This window comes from Lolium rigidum, chromosome 4 (assembly GCF_022539505.1).
Source record: "Lolium rigidum isolate FL_2022 chromosome 4, APGP_CSIRO_Lrig_0.1, whole genome shotgun sequence".
NCBI classification, from domain to species: domain Eukaryota; kingdom Viridiplantae; phylum Streptophyta; class Magnoliopsida; order Poales; family Poaceae; genus Lolium; species Lolium rigidum.
Window position 1 is genome coordinate 252449618 of NC_061511.1, and position 26621 is coordinate 252476238.

General features: G+C 43.9%; 1 protein-coding gene across 1 annotated transcript; it reads left to right on the forward strand.

Annotated features, from left to right (window-relative positions):
* The first annotated feature begins 2615 nt into the window (after positions 1-2615).
* LOC124707518 (actin-7) lies at positions 2616-5567 on the forward strand. The gene is made up of 5 exons (XM_047239176.1): positions 2616-2724; positions 3560-3628; positions 3715-4108; positions 4197-4810; positions 5243-5567. Exons 2-5 carry the CDS (start codon positions 3572-3574, stop codon positions 5306-5308), a joined length of 1131 nt encoding a protein of 376 aa, XP_047095132.1. The 5' UTR covers positions 2616-2724; positions 3560-3571; the 3' UTR covers positions 5309-5567.
* The last annotated feature ends 21054 nt before the right edge of the window (positions 5568-26621 follow it).

Consider the following 26621-nt stretch of genomic DNA (forward strand, 5'->3'; position numbering starts at 1 on the left):
TTGGGCGGCCAGGTCGAAGCACTTTCAAAACTCCAATTTCTGGCCTTTTCTCATCCAGATGCTACCAGTCCACATCATCACGCTCAAAAACAAAATTAGCATCACCCAAGTGCGACTTGATCACTCCGACGTGTCCTCGCACGAGCACACGTGCCATGCATGTGCGGCAGGCCAGCACACGTTCTAAATCGGTGATCGGTGCATGACTCTTTAGCTCTTTCTTCGCACCAAACCTTCGCTTTGTAGCTAAATTGTTGCTTGCGCTTCACTGACAACAACAAAACTGTCTATTTGCTACCGTTGCATGTTAAACACAAATTTGGCGTGTGTTAGCCGACGCCATAATCTTCACCTTCATCTCCAGTGATGTTGGCATTATGTATAATGGAGACTTGCATTCACACTTCGCAAAAATAATAGAAAAAAAACTTTGCAAAAATAGAAAAAGAAAAGCCTCTCTCCCCTTCATATCTGCAGGGGTCGGTCGAGGAGAAATGACAAACATAACACGTGACAATTCACTAATTACAAGTTCAACCATAGTAACCTAACTAGTATACATATTGGATACAAAATTTCAACAAAAGCGGTAGCGCAATGGTCAAACTTGAGTATAACATGGAAACTAAAATACTTAAATCGTAACATACATGAAAAGCTCGTAGTAGCTTGGTTTATGTTACGAACGGTCACACGGTTTTAATCTATACTTTTCAAAACAACTTTCGTCCCACTTTATGAATAAAGCAAAACAAATATTGGAATTCAACATGTGTCAAACTTGAAAGAATTTTCAAAACGAGTTAAACAACCCATTGTGATCCTAAAGTAATTCAATGAAACTTTAATGTACAATATTCATATAGTAAATTATGAAAAATAAAGTAAAACTACATTTGTAAACTTGTTTGTTACATCAGCCGGTTACAACCATGCGTGCGTCCTTCTATGTTACTACGGCCTCTTCTTCTTGCGTGTGTCTCGGCCTCACACACAAGGCCTCTCGTTCCTCCCTGGACAACGCAACAACAAATCGCCCACCTCACTGCCTCACCAAGCCGGTAACGAGGGCACCTCAACTAGCTAGTCCCTCACCTCACTGCCTCACCAAGCCGGTAACGAGGGCACATCAACTAGCTAGTCCCTCACCTCACTGCCTTACCAAGCCGGTAACGAGGGCACATCAACTAGTCCCTCACCTCTCCCTCACCAGGCCGACGACAAGGACACGAAAGCTTGCCCCACTTCCCTCCCTCACAATACAGGCGACGAGGGGGCAGTAGGTCCCCCACCTTCCTCTATCACCAGGCCGACGGCGAGGGGTGTCAACACATCCAACTCCCTTGATCTCTCTATCTCTCCGGACGCGAATCATCGATGGCAATCTCTCCATGGACACCATGGAAGAGATGGGGAGGGAGAAAGCCCCCCGGAGAAGACAAAGTTCGTGAGTGGATTGGCTCGAGATCACGTGATCTAGCTTTGATGGGCCTCCAGCTTGATGGATTTGTTGCCGACAAGCTCAATTTGGTGCATCCATGGTAGACAGTGAAGGTTTGTTCTTCAGGATTATTTTGATGTTGCAAAGGGTGTCCCAAAATGCTATGAGTGCACTACTGTTTTGTTGTATATGTACAAGCAAAATGTTGGAATGGTATGTCTCTATGTGAGCGTATGCTTCAGAGATATTTATCGAATGCTACAATTGTGCCTCTGTAATATTGGATGCTTTGGATATAAATTTTGGATGCATTGGATTATTGTCGCAAATGATGATAACTCTCCAACATTTTTTGGGGCGACCAATGGAGATTTGTTGCATGCAATTGCTAATTTTGCTACATGGTACACTATTTTATGATGCACTTAGAAAATGTTGCAAAACGGTGTTACACTTCTAAAAATCCACATACATGTAAAAGATGACACTTTTGGGATTTTTTTTGCAGGAGTGACTAAATTTCTGCAGCGATGAGTACACTTTTGAACGATAAAAGCCACGGGCAATCAAGCCGGCTAATGCAATACTTGACAAAAAAACATTCAAACCGGTTGATACCTAAGTGCCTAAGGGCATGTACAGCGGTAGAGAATGCCCGTCTTCTATAAGCAACTCATATCATCTAGAGAAGATAATATATATAAGTGGTAAATGTATTATCTTTTATTGTCAGCTCTAGCAATTAATGAGAGTCAATTAAATGTTGGAAATATTATGTTGATAAGAGAAGACACGTGGTATAATGGAGAAAATAATCTTCTCTCATTTTCTAAAAGATCATCCTTAGCTAAGAGAATACGATCATCCAACGTGGCGACCGTAAAAGAGGGTTGATGTCATCTCATTATACATGCCCTAACTTTTAAAACGCGTATTAAAGAGATGCAATACGAACATGGGTCGTGAGCTACAATACACATCACATAAATATTGCCCCCGAAAGATGCGAGATTTCTGGGTCACTTCCATATTACGTGCACTACGAGGGACACATGCGCAAAACCTAGAGAGCGGCGCCCCAAAAACTCGGCCACGGCACCGGGCCGTTTTCTACGGGCGGCGTGCCTTTTCTGGCATGGACGCGTATAAAGGCACCCACCCAGCAAAGGCCTTTACGCCATCCGTCCGCCGTATTCCTTCCTTCGTCTCGCTCCTTCCAGTCCACCTCGCGTCACCCGCCGGCCGCCGCCGAGCTCGAGACCTCCACACCCCGCCGTGAACAGGTGATAGTCCCCCCCTGCCCCTTGCTCCTCCTTTGATCTCAAATCTGCTCAGTTCTACTTGCCCTGCATAGATCGCCTCGCTTGCGCTGGTCCTTTTTTGAGGTTTATTATCCGTGCGTTTTCTTTTCCCTGTTGCCGTGCGGGCGAATTTCGCTGCTTGATCTGGTGTGTCGGCGATCCCTTCCGTTGCGGAGAAATTTTCTGGTGTGGATGTGTTGTGGTAATTGATTCGCGGGGTGTAGGTTTTGCTTTGGGGCTTTCCCCTTGTCTCCAGTGTTTCTTGTTTCTAGTTGTGGATTATAGTGCCGCGCGGTGACAATATCTTCAGTTAGCAGCAGCAAGCCACCGTTCACCAACGCGATGGGTGTCACGCCCATGACGATATTTGCGATTTACTTTAGAGATTGGATTCGAGCAATATTCAAGAGCACAAGTTTGTCTTACTCTGCATTAGTAGATCGATAATTAGCTGCGTCATGCCAACTTTATTTGGTGTTGCGGAAAAGGTTGATTTGAGTGATCGTGGCTTACCTGTTCCAAGAGAAAAATCCTAAGGAGTTGCCACTAATAAAATTGTAAAGAAAAGAATACAAAAAGGAGTGAAACTCTTCTGTAAAAAATATCATGTAATTTAACATGTCTGCTTGAAAAAGTAATGGGGTGTTTCTGAATCCATAATCGGTTTGTTTTTTTACTTTCGTCATCTAATATGATGGCGTTCCAAAATCCCACCAGATGGAAATTATCTGTACCCTGGTCACTTTCGAGCACTCTGAACTGCTTATATTATTGTTTTATGCTTGTTCTTATGTGGAAACATCCGTGACTATTACAGGACACTTGAGAAATGGCTGATGAGGATGTTCAACCTATCGTGTGCGACAATGGCACCGGAATGGTCAAGGTTGTTATCCTGCACAAATTCTTTTAAACAAAACAAAAATGGCATGATCGTCGAAACTAACTGATCACATTCCTAATGTCTGTCAGGCGGGGTTCGCCGGTGATGATGCACCCAGGGCTGTCTTTCCTAGCATCGTGGGAAGACCACGCCATACTGGTGTGATGGTTGGTATGGGCCAAAAGGACGCCTATGTGGGCGATGAAGCTCAAGCAAAAAGAGGTATCCTGACACTGAAGTACCCCATTGAACACGGCATTGTTAACAACTGGGATGACATGGAGAAAATATGGCATCACACCTTCTACAACGAGCTCCGTGTCGCACCTGAAGATCATCCTGTGTTGCTGACTGAAGCCCCTCTCAACCCCAAGGCCAACAGAGAAAAGATGACCCAGATCATGTTCGAAACCTTCAGTTGCCCAGCAATGTATGTTGCGATCCAGGCTGTTCTATCCTTGTACGCGAGCGGTCGAACGACTGGTATGTCTGATTGTTACCTTGTTCGCAACAACAACTCCTACTGAAATTCATTGGTAAGAGGCCATGACATGACAACTTCATTTTGCAGGTATTGTGCTTGACTCTGGTGATGGTGTGAGCCACACTGTTCCAATCTACGAGGGATACACACTTCCTCATGCTATCCTTCGTTTGGACCTTGCTGGTCGTGACCTCACTGACAATCTAATGAAGATCCTCACAGAACGAGGATACTCCCTCACAACAACCGCTGAGCGGGAAATTGTCAGAGACATAAAGGAGAAGCTCGCTTATGTTGCCCTTGATTATGAGCAGGAGCTTGAAACGGCTAGGAGCAGCTCCTCTGTGGAGAAGAGCTATGAGATGCCTGATGGTCAGGTTATTACCATAGGATCTGAAAGGTTCAGGTGTCCTGAGGTGCTTTTCCAGCCATCTCTTGTTGGCATGGAGGTTCCTGGCATCCACGAAGCGACATACAACTCCATCATGAAGTGCGATGTCGATATCAGAAAGGATTTATATGGTAATGTTGTTCTCAGTGGAGGTTCTACCATGTTTCCTGGAATTGCTGATCGCATGAGCAAGGAGATCACGGCCCTTGCTCCTACCAGTATGAAGGTTAAAGTTATTGCACCACCTGAAAGGAAGTACAGTGTCTGGATAGGTGGCTCTATTTTGGCATCTCTTAGCACTTTCCAGCAGGTACTTCTTTTCTCCATTTCAACTCTAGGAGATGCATACAGTACTCCTACTGTATTTGTTAAATAATATTTTTTTGTAGCAGCCTTCGGGGCAATTTTCTGTTAGTGTGTACTGACCTAGAATCATTTACCCTTGATCTCCATTCACTTTGGGTTTGCAGGAATGCACTGAGCATTTTAGAGAATTAAATTTGAATATATATTAGCTTTTAGGAAATTGGCTAATAATGTTCGTAGTTAGCCCAGATGGACATATACTCTGCTTCAACTTTTTTTAGAAGTTGTCTATGAATGCTTTGCTACCAAAGAATAGGTTAGTACTAGCTTGGTGGAGGGGAAGCTGTTTAAGAAGTGTTTCTACTTTCTATTTCTAGGATTGAATCTGGTGCCTTCTTCCGAATTCATTCTTAACGTCGATTTATTTCTATGGCAGATGTGGATCTCCAAGGCAGAGTACGATGAATCTGGTCCCGGCATTGTCCACATGAAGTGCTTCTGAGTTTTTGGGAAGTTTATAGCTGTCCAGAAATATGTTTACAAAGCAAGCTTGCTTCTAAGAATATACAGTAGTACATGATTAGCATTTGGTAGAAGATATGTACCTCCATCACAGAAAAAGGAGTTACAGTGCTGTCAAGTGATAATAATACCTTAAGGGCGGAAAACAATGCCGGTTGATCTTTCGGGACAATGGCATGGCTTTGGTGTTTGCATGCTGTATGAAATAATTAAATGGAACATATATGTGTATTCCTGAATCCTGGTCGACGTTGTTTGGTACACCGTATGCATGGTCTGTTTCAGATTTTCTTTGTTAAGATGGGTATTAGATGTTGCCTATTGGATAGCTTCGCTTGCTATACGCTAACTCGACTTGCAACTTTCCTTTCCACAAGAAGTGGCAGTATTGAAGCAAAGGAGCCGGGTTTCTTCTTTTACAAAGAGGGGATTATGATTGAACAGTAGAGCCAAGGGACCGTTTTCTCGAAAGCAAAAGAAAGATTAAGAAAGATTGGAGTCATCGACGTAATTCGAGGCATGGAGGTGTGTCTCTTCCCAGTTCCCAATTACGAAACGAGCGGCCTCCTCCTCCTCTAACCTATTACAGCTCCTCTAACCTAGCCGCCTCCTCCTCCTCTCCCGCCCCCCTCCCGGGCGGCGGCGGAGGATCTACCCGCCCCGCTCCGAGCAGCCGCCCCCGGATCGCCGCACATCAGCCGCCGCTGCTGCCGTCCTCGGCCCCGGCCCCGGCCTTGGCCTTGGCCACGGCTTCGGCCCCGGCCCGGCCACAGCCCCGGCCCCGGTCTCGGCCATGGCGGCGGTGGCGGCGCCCCTTCAGTCGAACGACGAGGGGGAGGAGAGGGTTTCCACGGTGGCGTTCCATGGGAGGTGATGAAGCGCCGGTGGAGGAAGCCGAGCGGCACGGCTACTTGGCCGGGGCCTGATGCTCTCCGTCGGTAGCCATGGAGGATTCGGTGGAGCGGTGGCGTCCTCCGCCCCCGGTGACGGTTCAGCGGTGGTACGCATGATCCGCGCCGCCGTCTTATTCCCTGGTGATCCGGCAGGAGGGACTGGCGGCGTGGGGGCTACTGGTCTTGCTTTGTTTTTGGTGGCGGTCCTCGGGTTTCTCGCAAGCGAAGATGAAGATCTACCGGAGGTCAGTTTGCTTTGATCTGGTTGGAGAGATGAGTTCCGGAAAGCTCCGCCGGCGAATGGAACAGTGCATATTTTGCCTGCAGTTTGCTGGATCGGGTGCTATTCGGTCGCGCGCACCCATGTTTTTATTCCGACCGTTTGGTTCCGGAGGGAGCGCCGCGAAGCTATATTCTGTGTTGACATATGGTGACTTTTTGGTCCATGGTGAAGTCAGAAGAAGGAATATCATGAAGGCCGGATTGGTGGACTGACTAAAGGAGGTTCTAGTCAACGTGATGCTGAGGGATCTGCTTGGCGTTCTGGGCTTGCAACAGTGCTATGCATGTGGGGGCGGCAGCACAGGGGAAGTTCGGAGTCTTACCTCTCAGGGTGAAAACCCAAGGTCTGGCCTTAACTGGTTGTGCCTGGCAATGTTCTTGTTGGAGGCATTGTTTTGAGAGTGGTGACTATCTTCAGGGAGAAATCTTAAGACCTTTGGTCGGGCGACGACGGCGCTGGTGCACTGTTTCCTTCTTGGAGGCGTCGCTTTTGGAGAGTCTGTACTTCAGGTGTTGTCACGGTGGTGGTTGTATTGCTGTTGCTAGGTCTAGAAGGCTGTAGCGGGACTTTTATTTTGTAGTTTTCTTTTCTATTTTTTGGCTGTGTGCATTCGTACTGCCATTAGGGTGGGGTGTTGTTGCAGAGGCTGGGTGTAATTGGTATCTTTTGATATTAATATATGCCCTTTATCGAAAAAAGTTCCCAATAGGCTGGCTATCAAGTTTGGGAAAATGGAGCTTCAAGATGGAATAGTTTTTGTAACGCAGAAGCAACAGTAGGGCTGCAATCAATTTCTTTGCCTGTATATAAATGAAAAACACGTCAGTTGTTACAAAGAATGCTTGATTGCATCACATGAAAACACTGGGATTTATGCAGGATTTTGGATGATTCAAATGGAATTTGTAGGATTTTTCGAAGATTTGCATCTCATAAATTGTTCTATGTTGGCAGTTCAAATGTCAGTGTTGGAATCCTTAGGATTATTTCCTAACCCTTTTGCTAGTTCTAGGTTAACAGATAATTAAGTTAATTCTAGGTTAATTTCAAAATCATTAGATTTGTTTCGAGATTTGTGTACATCATAATTACACATGGGTGTGCAATTACATGTGGTTATGCAATTGCACATTTTTTCCGGCTACAAATGAATTTCATATGAAATTGGGTGATCGAGAATTAAGTTAGTTGAAGGTCGACTGAGGACTAGCCGGCGTCTATTTTTTGAAAGATTATTTATACTCTACTCTGGAGGAAATTTTTCATCCACCTTCATGTGATGTCAAACATTGTTTGATCAAATTCTTGTTTGATTTGAGGGGCTTTGAAAACAGAGCAGAATTATATCATGGATATTGGACTATGAGATTTTGGTTTGTTTAATTGCATCAGAAAAAACAAATGATTCTTTCCAAGAGTTATTTTTTGATGAATAAAACTTAACGCGAATCAATCTTCAGAATAGTTTCTGTAGGATTAAATCCTATGAATTAGACTACCGAGTAGAAAAAAAATTCTAAGAATTCTAATCCTCTAAAATTCATACAAAATCAGTTGAATGAAAAAGACGTGTACTTTGTAGAACTATAGGATTCAGTCCCGTATTGCTTCCTATTTCTTGGGAATCCTGCAACTCCAAATGAAACAAGCCCTATAAATGTAGGAAATTTTTTTTAGATAAAAAACACCAAGTGCCCGACTTTAAATTAATATAAAGCCCTTAGGTTCGACAGTTGACGAGATTACACATGTTGCGGCATACAGCTTCGCCAAAGAAAAATATGTTGCGGCATATAGCTTCGCCAACTAAAGAAACACACTCCAAGCGGCGTCCTTCCCATTGGAACGAGGCATGATGGAGCGGCATCAGTTCCTCTTTACGGCGCTCTTGGTACAGAGGCGCGTCGTGTATTAGCTTGAGTTGGGTGGCCATCGTCCTTAGCCCTGGCATGTCTGACGGTTTGGCAAGAGGGGTCCACAGCTGCAGAAAAAACATAGATTTGAAGATTATGTCAGCCGGGTGTTTCATAAGTTTGGATTCGATGGTCAGTTTGTTTCTAAAATGCCAGAGAGCCCAGGACTGGGCCATAAAAATCAACCAAATCAAGCGCCTAAATCTACCCGGAAGACTAGACACAATGGCGAAAAATTGCTGGAAGTTTGCCGGGCACCAGCTACACCCCGATAACTGGCGGATAACACTCCAGGCGAACCTAGCCGGCGAGCAGCCAAAGAAGATATGGAAAGCGTCCTCCTCCACGTCACATAGCGAGCAACGGCCATTCCCTGGGCCGTGCCTCGCCGCGATATTGAGGCTAGAGGGTAACCTGTCCAACACCAGTTGACAAGAGAAGATCCTGACTTTCAGAGAGATTTTCGCCGCCCAAACATCCTTAAAATGCGCAATGGATGTCCCGCGGAGAGCTTCCTGTATATCGAACTGGCCGAGAAGCGACCCAATTGCTTTAAGTTCCAGCTGACCTCATCCTAACCCTCTGTAAGCTCAGTGGAACTGGATGTCAAGAAATGGAAAATGCTTAATTTGATGGAGAATAGATTATGTTTTGTTGCACCACACGAAAATCGTAGGAGCTCCTCTAAGTGATACTACAAATAAGGTGCATGTTATCGTTGTCATCCAAACAAAGGAAACTTCCTACAAGGTTGGACCTATTTTTTCGAAATACTTCCTCCATTCTAAAAATAAGCGTCGTAACATTACCTATATACGGATAGATATATTACTAAAATGTGTCAAGATACATCCATATGTAGACAAGACTGCAACACTTACTTTAAAACGGAGAGGTACATAGTACATAGTAGCACATGGGGAAAATCATTAGTTTTGAATCTACGAACCAAACAATTCATGTAGTAAAATTTTCTTAGGCTCCAAGTACTCCAAAGTTCATATGAAATTCCCTTAACCGAAGAGGCGTAGTTTTTTCCAAGATGCAACGGGAAGTTTTATTTAAAATTAAGTGCAATGTTTCTCAAAGAATAATATTTAATAGTACGTGTATATAATTATTGGAACACGTTAAACAGTTTTGTGGCCCAAGAGCCCAATCCCATGTGGGAGCTGACCTATATAAGGAGGGGGCGGAGGAGAGCAAAATCTAACACACAACTCAACCCTAGCCTCCATTGCTACTAGAAACAGAGGAGGTGAGCCTCCATTGATCCTACATGGTACCAGAGCTGAGGGTAGTGGAGCTGCGGCTGCTACGGGCGGTGGTGGTGTGAAGGCGGCTGAGGGCAGAGGAGTTGCGGATGTTGCAGGCGGTGGGGGTTGCCGTTGAGGAAGTTGTTGCGTGTGGCTGCTCATGAAGGGAAGAAGATGGCCGATGCAAAGAGCCTAGCTGAGGCTCTAGAGAAGCTCACGACGTTCCTCACTTCTAAGGCATATGGTTTTACCACAAGGGTCGTCATTCCTCAAGAAGAAGTGGTCAAGAAACTTGTGTTGTTGTCAAATGACCTCAAACTTGAGGGTGATGCCAACTATATGAGTTGGTCTCAGACGACAATGTTGGTTGTGGAGCAAAGGGATCTTGATGGACACTTGTTGGGTATTGTGGAGAACCGTGAGACAAGGCTAGTGTGGAGGGAAAGAAGTGGAAGGTCATCAACTCCTTGCTAATTGGGTGGTTGTTGAACTCGATGGTGCCCTCCCTTGGACGCTCTGTGGAGGGGCTATTTGCATCTGCTGAGATATGGAAGACCATGTCCACCCAATACTTTGGCAAGGGACATGTCATGCTCATTGCTCAAGTTGATGAAAAGATTCATTCTTTTCGCCGAGATGACAAATCAATGATGGCATATGTGGCAGAGTTGCGGGCATTGTGGGCAGACCAAGATAATTGTGACCCTCTTGAGCTCTATGATGTAGCATGCATCGAGTCGGGGAACAAATGGATAGCGTGTGTTGCAACTTTTGGAGGGTCTCAACCGTCACTTTTGATGGCAGGAAAGCATCCTTGCTGCATCAAACTTCCATGCCTACTATTGATGAGGCTATTGCATGGATGACCCAAGAGGAGGTGTGTCTAACTCTTCAAAAAGTAGGCGAGAATTTTGTGCCAGCTTCGACATTTGTCATGATGGAGAACAAGGAGTGGAATGAGACCAAAGATTGTTTCACCTATGGGGAGATATGTCTACTGAAGTGTAAATTTCCAACTCGTGGCAGAGGCATGGAAATATAACAGAGGGGGAATAGCAGTTTTGCTAGAGGCATAGGTGGATACTCAGGAAATTCAAGGGTCGGGATGCTAGAGGCAGAGGTGGATACTCAGGACACTCAGGGGGTCAGAGGGAACACATGGTAGTTGAAGGGGGCAATGGGATGTCAAAGGGTGCAGAGGTAGATGATGTTGCCTATGGAGACTTCGGTCACTTGGCCTCCACTGAAGAAGGTAATTCTGAAAAGGCATCTCTTGCTTCTAATGAGAATGATACAGAATGGGTTCTACACTCCGGTGCATCTAGGCATGTTGCGGGTAAATTACGTGTGTTTGAGTCTTGCATCAAGCATCCTCCTACTCACAATGGCACTATTCAAACTGCTGATGGTACAAAACAACTTGTTATCGGTGTGGGCACAGTAAAGTGCACATTAAACTGTCACGCCCCGAGAACGGGCCTGGACGAGACAGCCGCCGCGCGCCTATAAACCGAGAGGCTTATACTCGCGCAAGGCTAAAAATGCAGGCAATAACCAGCACAGTGGATCTCGAGAAGCTCACATATATATTATTTTTACATATTTCTTTACAATTACACCAGAATTAGAACTAGATTCTCTAATCGCTTCTCTCCCATTGGTCCAGCCTAAACTTCGATCGACGACATATTTTGCTAACAATGTCTACGTCTAAAAAAAACATAGGGGAGCTGGGTGAGTACGACAAGTCATACTCAACAAACCGATTATACACAATCATATAAAATGTAAAATAGAAATGCTTTTCTAAAAAAACAAAAGGTGGTTAAAGTATTAAGCATATTAAATCCATGGTGCCACACATGAAAGTAAGTTTCCCTACCCGGTATTCACAGGGGTGAAATTCACACTTTTACGCTCTGCAGAGGGGTACTCCGACATCGACAGCCTCAACTAGCACCACACAAGCGCTAGAGGAGCAGAGCCCTTTGGCCCACTAGAACCCGGACACCTGAACATACTGATGTCGATCGCTCCTACGGATCCATCATCGACACGTTCCACAACAGGGCCTTCTCCAGCGGAGAACTCAGTCAGTCCCATACCTGAACTGTGACCGGTACAATATATTTACCTTCGTAGCACCAAGTTTTCTCTTACAAAAACATGTATCTTTCATGTTGATCACTTGCTCTCAATACTCGGCTAATACCCGGTTCGTACCGGTGGCTCCAGCGGATCCATCATCGCATACCGACAAAGGCACATTAGTCCAGAAGTATTTCAATCAAATGAGCCCATATCTCTACTAAATAAAGTATCATGCATTTTAACAGCAAAACACACTTTGATATAGTAGAAGCGGGACTTCGACGTGAGAATTCCAGAAATTCGCTCCTGACAGGATTCGAACTCTGGTCGTTGGGGTGCGCCACTGCGACCCCAACCACTGGGCTATGCCCACGTCCTCGCAAAACACACTTTACAATAATACATGAGAGGTATAAAACAGCTTGCCTCACTACATCAGCCTTTAAAATAATAACCCATATAAGTATTCCCCGATAAGAAAACTCCGCAGCAATATAAACTGACAGCATATCCTATTCTCCTTATCCACAGCTTGGCTCGGCTCTCCCTCTCCTCTACATTTTAGCAGCACCTCCTTCTAGATTTTCTAGCTAGCTACTCCAGGACGCACACATACTCGCTTTCTCAAACACGCTCTCACTCTCTCTTATTCTCTAGCTCTCCAACCCCGGTATCTCTCTTTGGTTGCTCATGGACGTGCAACTGAGCAGCAGCACTAGCTATTTATAGGTGGAGACTACGTCGGTTCTAACTAAAATATCAGGCCGCTCTGCCGCTTAGACCTTTTGAGACAGCTGACTAGAAATTCTACTGCCGCTGGCTTGATCCTTCGAGGTGGATCAAAGTCACTGGCCGACATCCAGACGTGAGCAAATGAGTCACGAGCTGCTGCCTGGCCACCACACAGAAGGTCCACGCAAGAACTAGGTTATGACTCAGCCACTAATGTGCTGCCAGCAAAGCATCTACACCCCTAACACAAAGACACGTTGCCTCTAGTTTTATTTACTCACCTCACTCATGACTCATGCATGGATGGTTAGATACACTGAGACATGAACGTATGAAACAACAAACTTAGCTACTACAGATTTATATGATCGACAATGCACTAGTACTACAAGACATGCTCAAATACATAAAATACTCTAGTCCCTCTGATTAAATTCTTGCATACACAGATTTTCATCTCAGTTAAACATTAGAGATTAGCAATATTAAAATAACTAAATGTACATTAGCGTTAAACCATAATTAATTAATAACTCAAAAAATAGGGTTATTACATAAACATCTCCCTATCAACAGTTTTACATGTCCTTGTGTTTCCTGTTAATTTGGTCTCTTTGAGTGATGACTGAAGACAAAGAATATAATGTGACTCTTAACAAGTTTGGTGTCGTGATTCAGGAGCGGCAGACGAGGCAGATGTTTGGGACTAGCACCAGGAGTACGGGTTATGGTATGTGAATAAGGGGGTGCAACCAAAGTTGTTGTATGTTGCAACCATGGAAAAGGAGAAACGGGCTATAATCCATCAATGTAGGATGGGGCATGTACCTTTCGATAAAATGAGTACAATATATCCAATTGTTATGTGTGGAATAAGCAAGGGCAAGTTGACATGTGATGCTTGCGAATAGGCTAAAAACACAATAGTGTCATATGGGAGTAAGGGTGACATGGGTATGCCATATAGGGTCCTAAACATTGTCATCCCTAGTACAAAGCCCAAGAAGGAATAGAAGAAAGCCCACGAATAAATCCAGAAGAATCTGAAGATATCATGTAAGGAAAGTTAAGCCCATATCGGGTGAACCGACTTGTAATGTAACTCAACCTCGAGGTGGACTCTGAGACCTAGCCTGCTATATAAGTGTTGGGAGGAGCCACCGAGAGGGGACAAATTTAATCATATGAGACACCTTGTAACCCTAGTTCTACATCATACAATCTTGGCGATTCACCCTTGATAATAATATTCATCGGCTGCCTAGTTTGGTTGATTGGTATGTTGATTCGCTAGTGTCCTCCTTCCTAGAAACACAAGTCCATCATCATGGGCATTGACAAGATCAACCCTTCATCATTGGCGCCGTCTGTGGGGAGCTTCGACGCTGGAAGCACGAACCCAATGACCTCTTCTTCAAGCAACAACTCGACTAGATAGGGGGATCATGTGCGCTTTGGATCGACAATTTTTCGTCCGCGCCCACCACCCTTCTCCTGGCTTCTGGCGACTTCAGCTGAGGGAGGGATCTGACGATCGGGAACTACGAATCCAACATAGGAACGCAAGAAAGTTTTCGCTGGTTGAAACCGATCTATTCGGAGTCAACGGCGGAAGTATCTGCATCGTCAAAAGCTTCATCAACATCATCCATCGGATCCACGGGCGGTAAACGCTCAGACGACACGGCAAGGAGCAACATTGGATCTGCAGAAAGCTTGGGAGATCTCGCCGAGTTACTCGATGGGGTATCCTTTAGATCGACATCGACAAGTAGTGGAAACGCATCGGATCGGGTGTCTCAACACCCAAGGACCGAAAGCATCAACAACGCGGGCAACGACACCGGAGATAGCGCAGATTCTGGAACCATAAAAGCTTCTTCATATCCAAGTTTTTGCGCTAATAAAGGCTACTTAGCACGTTGATACGTCTCCAACGTATCTATAATTTCTGATGTTCCATGCTAGTTTTATGACAATACCTACATGTTTTGTTCACACTTTATATCGTTTTTATGCATTTTCTGGAACTAACCTATTAACAAGATGCCGAAGTGCCAGTTCCTGTTTTCTGCTATTTTTGGTTTCAGAAATCCTACACAGGAAATATTCTCGGAATTGGACGAAACAAAAGCCAAACTCCCTATTTTCCACGGAGGGTTCCAGAACATCGAAGGAGAGTCGGAGGCGGCCAGCAGGGGCCCCACACCACCTAGCGACGCGGCCAAGAGGGGGGCGCGCCCCACTACGATGTGGGCCCCTCGGGACTCCACCGACATCGCCCTTTCGCCTATAAATTCCCTCGCGATGGAAAACCCTACATCAATCTATCATACTCCAGAAAGACTCCAGGGGCGCCGCCGCCATCGCGAAACTCCGTTTCAGGGGACAGAAGTCTCTGTTCCGGCACGCCGCCGGGACGGGGAATTGCCCCCGGAGTCATCTCCATCGACACCACCGCCATCTTCATCGCTGTTGCTGTCTCCCATGCTGAGGAGGGAGTAGTTCTCCCCCGAGGCTGAGGGCTCTACCGGTAGCTATGTGGTTCATCTCTCTCTCCCATGATGTGATCTTTATGAATATGTAGATGTTACTCTTGTCTATTATGCACTCTAGAGGTTACTTTAATATGAACTCCGGATGTTGTGGGGCTTGTTTACTCCGGCTTGAGGGAGCTCTTGTAGCCCTACACAATGAATGGTGTTTGTTATCCAACAAGAGAGTGTTTGAGAGTAGTACTTATTTGTTCATCTATGTGATCGTAGGCTTTGCAATCTAGATGTCATATGCTATTCAAGTGCTTTATTATGTGAACTTTGGAGTTACTGTGATCTCGGTGTAATGGTGACAGTGTGTGCGCCGTGTGTAACTCCCTTATGAATTGTGGTGTGTTAGTACCTCCTATGAATGCTCACGGTGACAAGTGTGGGGTGTTTATTAGTACTTGGGAATACGCCTTTGAGGTGTGCTTTTGCACACTTGCCCAATGAATTTGAGTTCTTTATCCAACAGGAGAGTAGTATGATGAAGTGCTTATATTTATATTCAATTATGATTGCAATGTTGAGAGTGGCCACTAGTGAAAGTAGGATCCCTAGGCCTTGTTTCTAAATACTGCAAACATCGCTTATTTACTGTTCTACTGCATCTTTACTTCGTGCAATATTTACTTCAGATCGCAATTACCGTTTACCACCATCTATACCACCTGTGTTTTACTATATCTTCGCCGAACTAGTGCACCTATACATCTGACAAGTGTATTAGGTGTGTTGGGGACACAAGAGACTTCTTGTATCTTAATTGCAGGGTTGCTTGAGAGGAATATCTTTGACCTCTACCTCCCTGAGTTCGATAAACCTTGGGTGATCCACTTAAGGGAAACTTGTTGCTGTTTTAGAAACCTCTGCTCTTGGAGGCCCAATACTGTCTACAGGAATAGAAGCGTGTGTAGACATCAAGCTATTTTCTGGCGTCGTTGCCGGGGAGGTAAGGTAAAAGGTATTCACATCCTCCGACTACTAAGCTATTTCCTAGCATTGTTGCCGGTGTGTGAGTGCTCGAAGCTATTTCCTTTAGATCCTGCAATTATATCTTTTTGTTTCTTGTTTTTATTTTCACTAGTTAGGCTTAATGGAAAACAACAACAAAAATAGAGATCTTTATGAACTTTATATTGAATTAGGACATGATGTGTTTGAAGAGAGAATTAAAAAACCCATGGAACTTTGTTTGCAAAATAGTTGTAGCAATGTTATTAGCATGAACTCTTTGAATACTATTATTGCTAATGCTATGGAAGAATTTAAGCTTGGGGAAGCTGGTTGTGATATTTTTAGTCCCCCAAGTTTTGAGGAGAAAATTTTCTTTGATGATGCTTTGCCTCCCATTTATGATGATTATAATGATAGTGGTATTTTGGTGCCACCTACTATGGAGGATAAAGTTTATTATGATTATACCATGCCTGCAATTTATGATAATTACAATGATGGTTGTGATAGTTTTACTCCCACTATTACTAATAAAATTGATTATGCTTATGTGGAGAGTAATGATACTTTTATGCATGTGAATAAGAATGCTTTATGTGATAGTTATATTGTTGAGTTTGTTCATGATGCTACTGAAAGTTATTATGAGAGAGGGAAACATGGTTATATGCATCTTAATAATATTAAGTTTCCCCTCTTTATGTTGAGAATCTTGAAGTTGCGCTTGTGTTGCCTTTCTATGCTTGTTGCATTATGCTTACATGACTTATTTATTTACAAGATTCCTTTTCATAGGAAGTGGGTTAGACTTAAAAGTGTTTCTTATTTGCTTTTGATGCTCTCTTTTGCTTCAACTCTTATTTCTTGCGAGAGCATCATTAAAATTACTGAGCCCATCTTAATGGCTATAAAGAAAGCACTTCTTGGGAGATAACCCATTTTTTTATTTTACTACTGTTTTGTCGTGTCTTGGAAGTTGTTACTACTGTAGCAACCTCTACTTATCATGTTTATTTTGTTTTTGTGCCAAGAATTGCCTCTAATGGTAAGAAAGTGGTATTTGGGAGATTCGCAATCTTGTTTACTGTTTCTGGTTCGTCGCGAGAAAAATCGCCAAAAATCACCAGAACGTAAGTTTGAGCTGCCAATTTACGAGCATCTTCCCCAGGTATTTATAAAACTTTCATTAGTTCAGAGTTTTTCGAGTTACGCAGCGTAACTTTTTTTCAAAAATCAATTTTTACGAACTGTTCTGTTTTGACAGATTCTTGCACTGTTTTGCATTTGCATCTTTTTTCCCACCTTTTTGAGTTCTCTTGATCAAAGAACCTTATTCAAGTTGTGCTACAGTAGATAATGCTTATTAAAATGATTTTCATATGTCATACTGAACTTTGTAGATTTGATTAATATTATCATTGCACTAACGCTGCTAATGAGATTTGTGATGAGTTTTGTATGAAGGTAGTTTTCAAGTGTAGGAAAGAAGAATGATGATATGAGATGAAGAATGGACAAAAGCTCAAGCTTGGGGATTCCCATGTCACCCCAAGATATATTCAAGAAGTACAAGCGTCAAAGCTTGGGGATGCCCAAGGCATCCCCTTCTTCATCAATAAAAATATCAGGTCATGTTTATGTTCACTATATTTTTATTGCGTCATATACTATGTGTTATTCTTGGAGCGTCTTTATTTTCTGTTGTGTATTTTATTTTAAATAAAGTGGGCACCATCATAACATGTTTGTGTGGGAGAGAGACACGCTCCACTTTTTCATATGAACACTAGTGTTCTTCGCTTTTACTTTTAATGTTCAATGACAAAAGTTGAAAGCCGCTGCATTTATTGCTATTTGGTTGGGAACAGAAAATACTTCATATGGTAAATGGTATATGGTCTTGAATAATTTGATACTTGGCAATTGTTTTGAGCTCTCATAGATCATGTTTAAGCTCTTGCATCATGTAGTTTAAACCTATTAGTGGAGAACTACTGTAGAGCTTGTTGAAATTTGGATTGCATGATTGATCTCTCTAAGGTCTAGATATTTTCTCGGTAAAAGTGTTTGAGCAACAAGGAGACAAGTGTAGAGTCTTATAATGCTTACAATATGTTCTTATGTAAGTTTTGCTGTACCGGTTCATACTTGTGTTTGCTTCAAACAACCTTGCTAGCCAAAGCCTTGTACTGAGAGGAAATGCTTCTCGTGCATCCAAAAAACTTGAGCCAAAACTCATGCCATTTGTGTCCACCATAACTACCTACTATGTGGTATTTCTCTGCCATTCCAAAGTAAATTGCTTGTGTGCTACCTTTAAAATTTCATTCCTTGTCTTTGCAATACATAGCTCATGGGAAAATAGCTTAAAAACTATTGTGGTATTGAATATGTTGCTTATGTATCTTATTTCTTATAAGTTGCTTGTTGAGCGGTAACCATGTTTCTGGGGACGCCATCAAGTCTTTACACCTTTGTTGAATATCATGTGAGTTGCTATGCATGTTCGTCTTGTCTGAAGTAAGGGTGATTTATCATGATTAAATGGTTTGAGTATGCATATTGTTAGAGAAGAACATTGGGCCGCCAACCAAAGCCATGTATCATGGTGGAAGTTTCAGCTTGGACATTAATCCTCAATCTCTTATGAGAATATTATCTGTTGTTGAATGCTTAAGCATTAAAAAGAGGAGTCCATTATTTGTTTTCTATGTTGTCCCGGTATGGATGTCCTCAAGTTGAGATCTATCAAAACTGAGAAATCAAATGTGATCTATCTCCTTGGACCTTTGTACAGGTGGCATAGAGGTACCCCTTTGTGACACTTGGTTGAAACATATGTAATGCAATGATAATCCATGGAAATCCGAGCTAATTAGGACAAGGTGCGGGCACTATTGGTATTCAATGCATGAGGCTTGCAAACTTATAGGAAGTTTTATGCATAACACATATGAATTATTACTACCGTTGACACAATTGTTTCCATGTTTTCAAAATAAAAAGCTCTAGCACATGAGTAATCCATGCTTCCCTCTGCGAAGGGCCTTTCTTTTACTTTATGTTGAGTCGGTTTACCTACTTATTTCTATCTTAGAAGCAAACACTTGTGTCAACTCGTGTACATTGATTCTTACATGTTTACTTATTGCACTTGTTATATTGCTTTATGTTGACAACTATCCATGAGATATACATGTTACAAGTTGAAAGCAATTGCTGAAACTTAATCATCCTTTGTGTTGCTTCAAAACCTTCTATTAAGAATCTATTGCTTTATGAGTTAACTCTTATGCAAGACTTATTGATGCTTGTCTTGAAAGTACTATTTATGAAAAGTCTTTGCTATATGATTCAGTTGTTTAATCATCATCTTTACCATTGCTTTGAATCACTTCATTCATCTCATATGCTTTACAATAGTATTGATCAAGATTATGATAGTAGCATGTCACTTCAGAAATTATCCTTGTTATCGTTTACCTACTCGAGGGCGAGTAGGAACTAAGCTTGGGGATGCTTGATACGTCTCCAACGTATCTATAATTTCTGATGTTCCATGCTAGTTTTATGACAATACCTACATGTTTTGTTCACACTTTATATCGTTTTTATGCATTTTCTTGAACTAACCTATTAACAAGATGCCGAAGTGCCAGTTCCTGTTTTCTGCTGTTATTGGTTTCAGAAATCCTACACAGGAAATATTCTCGGAATTGGACGAAACAAAAGCCAAACTCCCTATTTTCCACGGAGGGTTCCAGAACATCGAAGGAGAGTCGGAGGCGGCCAGCAGGGGCCCCACACCACCTGGCGGCGCGGCCAAGAGGGGGGCGCGCCCCACTATGGTGTGGGCCCCTCGGGACTCCACCGACATCGCCCTTTCGCCTATAAATTCCCTCGCGACGGAAAACCCTACATCAATCTATCATACTCCAGAAAGACTCCAGGGGCGCCGCCGCCATCGCGAAACTCCGTTTCAGGGGACAGAAGTCTCTGTTCCGGCACGCCGCCGGGACGGGGAATGGCCCCCGGAGTCATCTCCATCGACACCACCGCCATCTTCATCGTTGTTGTTGTCTCCCATGATGAGGAGGGAGTAGTTCTCCCCCGAGGCTGAGGGCTCTATCGGTAGCTATGTGGTTCATCTCTCTCTCCCATGATGTGATCTTTATGAATATGTAGATGTTACTCTTGTCTATTATGCACTCTAGAGGTTACTTTAATATGAACTCCGGATGTTGTGGAGCTTGTTTACTCCGGTTTGAGGGAGCTCTTGTAGCCCTACACAATGAATGGTGTTTGTTATCCAACAAGAGAGTGTTTGAGAGTAGTACTTATTTGTTCATCTATGTGATCGTAGGCTTTGCAATCTAGATGTCATATGCTATTCAAGTGCTTTATTATGTGAACTTTGGAGTTACTTTGACCTCGGTGTAATGGTGACAGTGTGTGCGCCGTGTGTAACTCCCTTATGAATTGTGGTGTGTTAGTACCTCCTATGAATGCTCACGGTGACAGTGTGGGGTGTTTATTAGTACTTGGGAATAAGCCTTTGAGGTGTGCTTTTGCACACTTGCCCAATGAATTTGAGTTCTTTATCCAACAGGAGAGTAGTATGATGAAGTTCTTATATTTATATTCAATTATGATTGCAATGTTGAGAGTGGCCACTAGTGAAAGTAGGATCCCTAGGCCTTGTTTCCAAATACCGCAAACATCGCTTATTTATCGTTCTATCGCATCTTCACTTGCTGCAATATTTATTTCAGATCGCAATTACCGTTTACCACCATCTATATCATCTGCGTTTTACTATCTCTTCGTCGAACTAGTGCGCCTATACATCTGACAAGTGTATTAGGTGTGTTGGGGACACAAGAGACTTCTTGTATCTTAATTGCAGGGTTGCTTGAGAGGAATATCTTTGACCTCTACCTCCCTGAGTTCGATAAACCTTGGGTGATCCACTTAAGGGAAACTTGTTGTTGTTCTACAAACCTCTGCTCTTGGAGGCCGAACACTGTCTACATGAATAGAAGCGTGTGTAGACATCACACGTTATCAGGTTTGCATGGTGGAACTAGCTCGGATTGATGGAGAATTGGAGGACGTATCCGGTGAAGAAGAAGAACGGGATGACAACGGAAACCCGAAGTTTCATCCTGCTCGCCTTAATCGGGAAAGGCAGCACCACACGCCAAGCGAGCAACGGCCACCACCCGAACACGCTAACGAAGCCAACATTGGCAACAAAGCCAATGGAGGTGCAACCGAGACTCCAGACGCGGCTACGATGCGCAGGCGTGGGAGATCTCTAGTAGAGCTCTCACGCGAAGCATGGGACAAGGAAAAATGTTCTATCGCACGTGGAGGTTTCTTGGATGAAGATGCAACTCGAGAAGAACTCCTAGCATACAGATACTTGCTTTACAAGGAGAAAAGGGAACTAAGGAGATTGCAACTAGAAATCGATGTGAGGAAGGAAACAGCCGTTGCGTCTAGCCGTCGATGCAGAGATCTGAGCTCGACAGGAAACGAAAGCGTGGGAGCAGGAGCTGTAGGAGCCGCAGGAGTAGCAGCATGAAATCGCAATCGACAAACTTCATCTCGATTGAACATGATACCAGAAGAAGACGAACAACACTGAATGACTATATAACTTGACGCATCATTTATGACCTTCGACTCAAGAGGAAACCTACACCCGACAATGCCGGAAGCATCGATCGTGGCAGCTCAAACTGTTTTGATGACAACACAACCACAAGATTGTCCGTGAGTGCAGGTGCACAAAACCTTGATCGCAGGTCTAAACATTGTCGGGAAACACCTGGAGAATACCCCACATCATCACGAAAGTCCTCGGCGGGAAGGACCATCAGGTCGAAGTAACGCTGCGGAGCGCGAGGCAGCAACACCAAATTAACACCACCCGACAAGAAGTGGCAACACCAAATTTTCCTCCGCGTCAGGTAACACCGACATGCCATCACAATAGTTCTCTACAAGATGTAGAACCCCGACGTTCGAGATCTCTGCGACAACCTCGAGCAACCGCCAAAAACTAGGCGATGCCAAGAACGACATTACAGAGTCGAGTCGACAGGGCTCGCGCGGAGAGGAGGAGTCCACGAAGATATGAGGATGATGAGTACGATGATGATTCGGAATACGAAGACGATGATGAGCTTAGCAGGGTCGTATGCTTCTCTTGTCGTGTTCGTAAGACTGACACTCCAAAGGGATTCAAGCTCCCTACGGACAAGATAAAGTATGAAAGGGTCCAAGAACCCGAAGCATGGCTAGATTACCTGCTAACTATCAAAGTGCATGGAGGCACAAAGGCTACCGCAATGCAAAGTTTACAGCTTTTCTTGAACGGACCCACAAGATCTTTTCTTTGGAAGTTACCATAAGGATCCATAGAAAACTGGGATTACCTGCTTGATCGGTTCATTCGGAACTTTAGGTCAACTCACTAGTAACATATGGGGCTTCATTGACGGTCTGGGGCTGACGTTTGAGAAATCCGTCAGCGATTGTCTTTTTCTATAACGATACGGCGTTTTCGCGTCACATATGGCGTTTTGGGCCGCTCAGCCCGAAAAATTTGTGACGGGCGAAGTCTAAACATCAACGATTGTGCAGAAATGAGCGTCGCGGGTGGTGGGTGGCCCGAACTGCAGAGTCAGCAGGGGGGTCGTCACAACAACTAGGCTTCGGGCCGGTGGACACACTCTATGCACGCTTCTGTTCACGTACTTTTCTGTCTTCCCGCACAACAGTCCAAGGCCAACAACACTGGGACCCATATTTGTAAGGTAAGACAGCCACTTGATACGTTGCAAACGTATCTATAATTTTTTATGCTCCATGCTTGTTTTACACCAATTCCTCTATGTTTTATGTGAACTTCATCATTTTATGACATTTATTGGACTAACCTATTAACAAGTGCCACAGTATCAGTTTCTGTTTATTATGTCTGTTTATTGCAGAAAATATCCAAAATTGATAGTGCTCGGAAAATTCTGGAAAAATCAAAGAAATTCTAATATACCAGAAGACTCCGGGAGCTAGAAGGGGAGACATAAATGTGCCACGGGGCAGCCATACCTAGCCCAGGCGCGGGCCCAGGCCTGGTCGCGCCTGGGGGTGCTATGCGCACCCCGTGCACCCCCTCGCATCGCCTCTTTGCCTATAAGACCCCTCTGACCTAAAAACTCCGCAAGATATCACCCTCCATCCAAGAAAAGTTCTGTAGCCGCCGTCATCGCCGAAACCAAGTTTTGGGGGACAGAAGTCTCTGTTCCGGCACCCTGCCGGGACGGGGAAGTGCCCCCGGAGCCATCACCATCGACTCCACCGCCTCCACTTCGACTCCATGATGGTTTGTGAGTAGTTCCCGCAGGGACTATGGGTTCTTGGCTGTAGCTAGATGGTACTCTCTCCCATGTGCTTCAATACAATGATCTCATGAGCTGCCTTACATGATTGAGATCCACATGATGTAATCGGTGTTGTGTTTGTTGGGATCCGATGGATTGATCATTATGTTCAATGTATCTTATAAGTTTGTGAAGTATTTATTGCTGCAATATTGTTATGTCGATCTAATGCTTGTCACTAGTGCACGAGTGGCATGATCTTAGGTCTAGGCTCTATAATTGTTGCTTAGATTGTATCTACAAATTGTATGCACATATCTTTGTCCGGAACCCGAGGCCCCAAAGTGATCTCGAATTGGGATAACCGGAGGGGATGGCTTTGATATGAGGATCACATGTTTTCACCAAGTGTTAATGTTTTGCTCCGGTGCTCTATTAAAAGGAGTACATTAATTACCAGTAGTTTTCCTTGAGGCCCCGCTGGAAACGGGCTGGTAGGACAAAAGATGTTATGCAAATTTCTCATTGCGAGCACGTATGACTATATATGGAAAACATGCCTACGATATTAATAGACTGGATATTTTGTCTTAATGCTAAATTCAATTATATCAATTGCCCAGCTGTAATTTGTTCACCCAACACTTGTTATCTGGAGAGTTACCACTAGCTAGTGTAGATCGTCGGGAACCCGGTCCTTTATTTCATCATCATTGCTTTTCAATCAATTGCGTGCTGGGATATTTTCTAGTGCCATCTCCTCTGTGTTACTGCTACTGCTGTGTTACTATTGCTCTCATATTACTGCCGCATCCCATTTTCCTGTCAACACGCCATCAAAGTAGTACCAACTATTTTCTGGCGCCGCATCATATTACCATTGCTTTCACATCACCCTATTGCTAGTGCTTTTCCAGGTACAGCTGAATTGACAACTCCGCTGTCAAGGCTTATAAGTATTCTTTGGATCCCCTTGTGTCGAATCAACAAATTTGGATTTTACTTCCCTCGAAGACTGTTGCGATCCCCTTGATGGCGTGTATTTCACACGTTCGTTGGGCAACCCCAAGAGGAAGGTATGATGCGCACAGCAGCAAGTTTTCCCTCAGAAAGAAACCAAGGTTTATCGAACCAGGAGGAGCCAAGAAGCACGTTGAAGGTTGATGGCGGCGGGATGTAGTGCGGCGCAACACCAGGGATTCCGGCGCCAACGTGGAACCTGCACAACACAACCAAAGTACTTTGCCCCAACGAAACGAGTGAGGTTGTCAATCTCACCGGCTTGCTGTAACAAAGGATTAACCGTATTGTGTGGAAGATGATTGTTTGCAGAGAAAACAAGTAAAACAAGTATTGCAAGAGATTTGTATTTCAGTATTAAAGAATGGACCGGGGTCCACAGTTCACTAGAGGTGTCTCTCCCATAAGATAAAAGCATGTTGGGTGAACAAATTACAGTCGGGCAATTGACAAATAGAGAGGGCATAACAATGCACATACATGTCATGATAAGTACAAGTGAGATTTAATTGGGCATTACGACAAAGTACATAGACCGCCATCCAACCGCATCTATGCCTAAAAAGTCCACCTTCAGAGTTATCATCCGAACCCCTTCCAGTATTAAGTTGCAAAGCAACAGCACAATTGCATTAAGTATGGTGCGTAATGTAATCAACAACTACATCCTCGGACATAGCGCCAATGTTTTATCCCTAGTGGCAACAAGCACAACACAACCTTAGAACTTTCTGTCATCGTCCTGTGTGTCAATGCGGCATGAACCCACTATCGAGCATAAATACTCCCTCTTGGAGTTAAAAGCAAAAACTTGGTCGAGCCTCTACTAGTAACGGAGAGCATGCAAGATCATAAACAACACATATGTAATAACTTGATAATTAACATAACATGGTATTCTCTATCCATCGGATCCCGACAAACACAACATAGAGTATTACAGTATAGATGATCTTGATCATGTTAGGCAGCTCACAAGATCCAACAATGAAGCACAATGAGGAGAAGACAACCATCTAGCTACCGCTATGGACCCATAGTCCAGGGGTGAACTACTCACTCATCACTCCGGAGGCGACCATGGCGGTGTAGAGTCCTCCGGGAGATGAATCCCCTCTCCGGCAGGGTGCCGGAGGAGATCTCCGTAATCCCCCGAGATGGGATCGGCGGCGGCGGCGTCTCGCAAGGTTTTCCGTATCGTGGTTTTTCGCATCGGGGTTTCGCGACGAAGGCTTTAAGTAGGCGGAAGGGCGACGTGGGGGCCACACGGGGCCCCACACCACAGGTCGGCGCGGCCAAGGGCTGGGCCGCGCCGCCCTATGGTGGCAGCCCCTCGTGGCCCCACTTCGTATCCTTTTCGGTCTTCCGGAAGGTTCGTGGCAAAATAGGACCCCGGGACTTGATTTCGTCCAATTCCGAGAATATTTCGTTACTAGGATTTCTGAAACCAAAAACAGCAGAAAACAAGAATCGACACTTCGGCATCTTGTTAATAGGTTAGTTCCGGAAAATGCACGAATATGACATAAAGTGTGCATAAAACATGTAGGTATCATCAATAATATGGCATAGAACATAAGAAATTATCGATACGTTGGAGACGTATCAAGCATCCCCAAGCTTAGTTCTCGCTCGTCCCGAGCAGGTGTAAAACGATAACAAAGATAATTTCTGAAGTGACATGCCATCATAACCTTGAACATACTATTTGTAAACATATGTAGTGGATGCAGCGATCAAAACAATGGTAATGACATGAGTAAACAAGTGAATCATAAAGAAAAGACTTTTCATGAATAGTACTTCAAGACAAGCATTAATAAGTCTTGCATAAGAGTTAACTCATAAAGCAATAAATCAAAGTAAAGGCATTGAAGCAACACAAAGGAAGATTAAGTTTCAGCGGTTGCTTTCAACTTGTAACATGTATATCTCATGGATAATTGTCAACATAGAGTAATATAACAAGTGCAATATGCAAGTATGTAGGAATCAATGCACAGTTCACACAAGTGTTTGCTTCTTGAGGTGGAGAGAGATAGGTGAACTGACTCAACATAAAAGTAAAAGAATGGTCCTTCAAAGAGGAAAGCATCGATTGCTATATTTGTGCTAGAGCTTTTATTTTGAAAACATGAAACAATTTTGTCAACGGTAGTAATAAAGCATATGAGTTATGAAAGTTATATCTTACAAGTTGCAAGCCTCATGCATGGTATA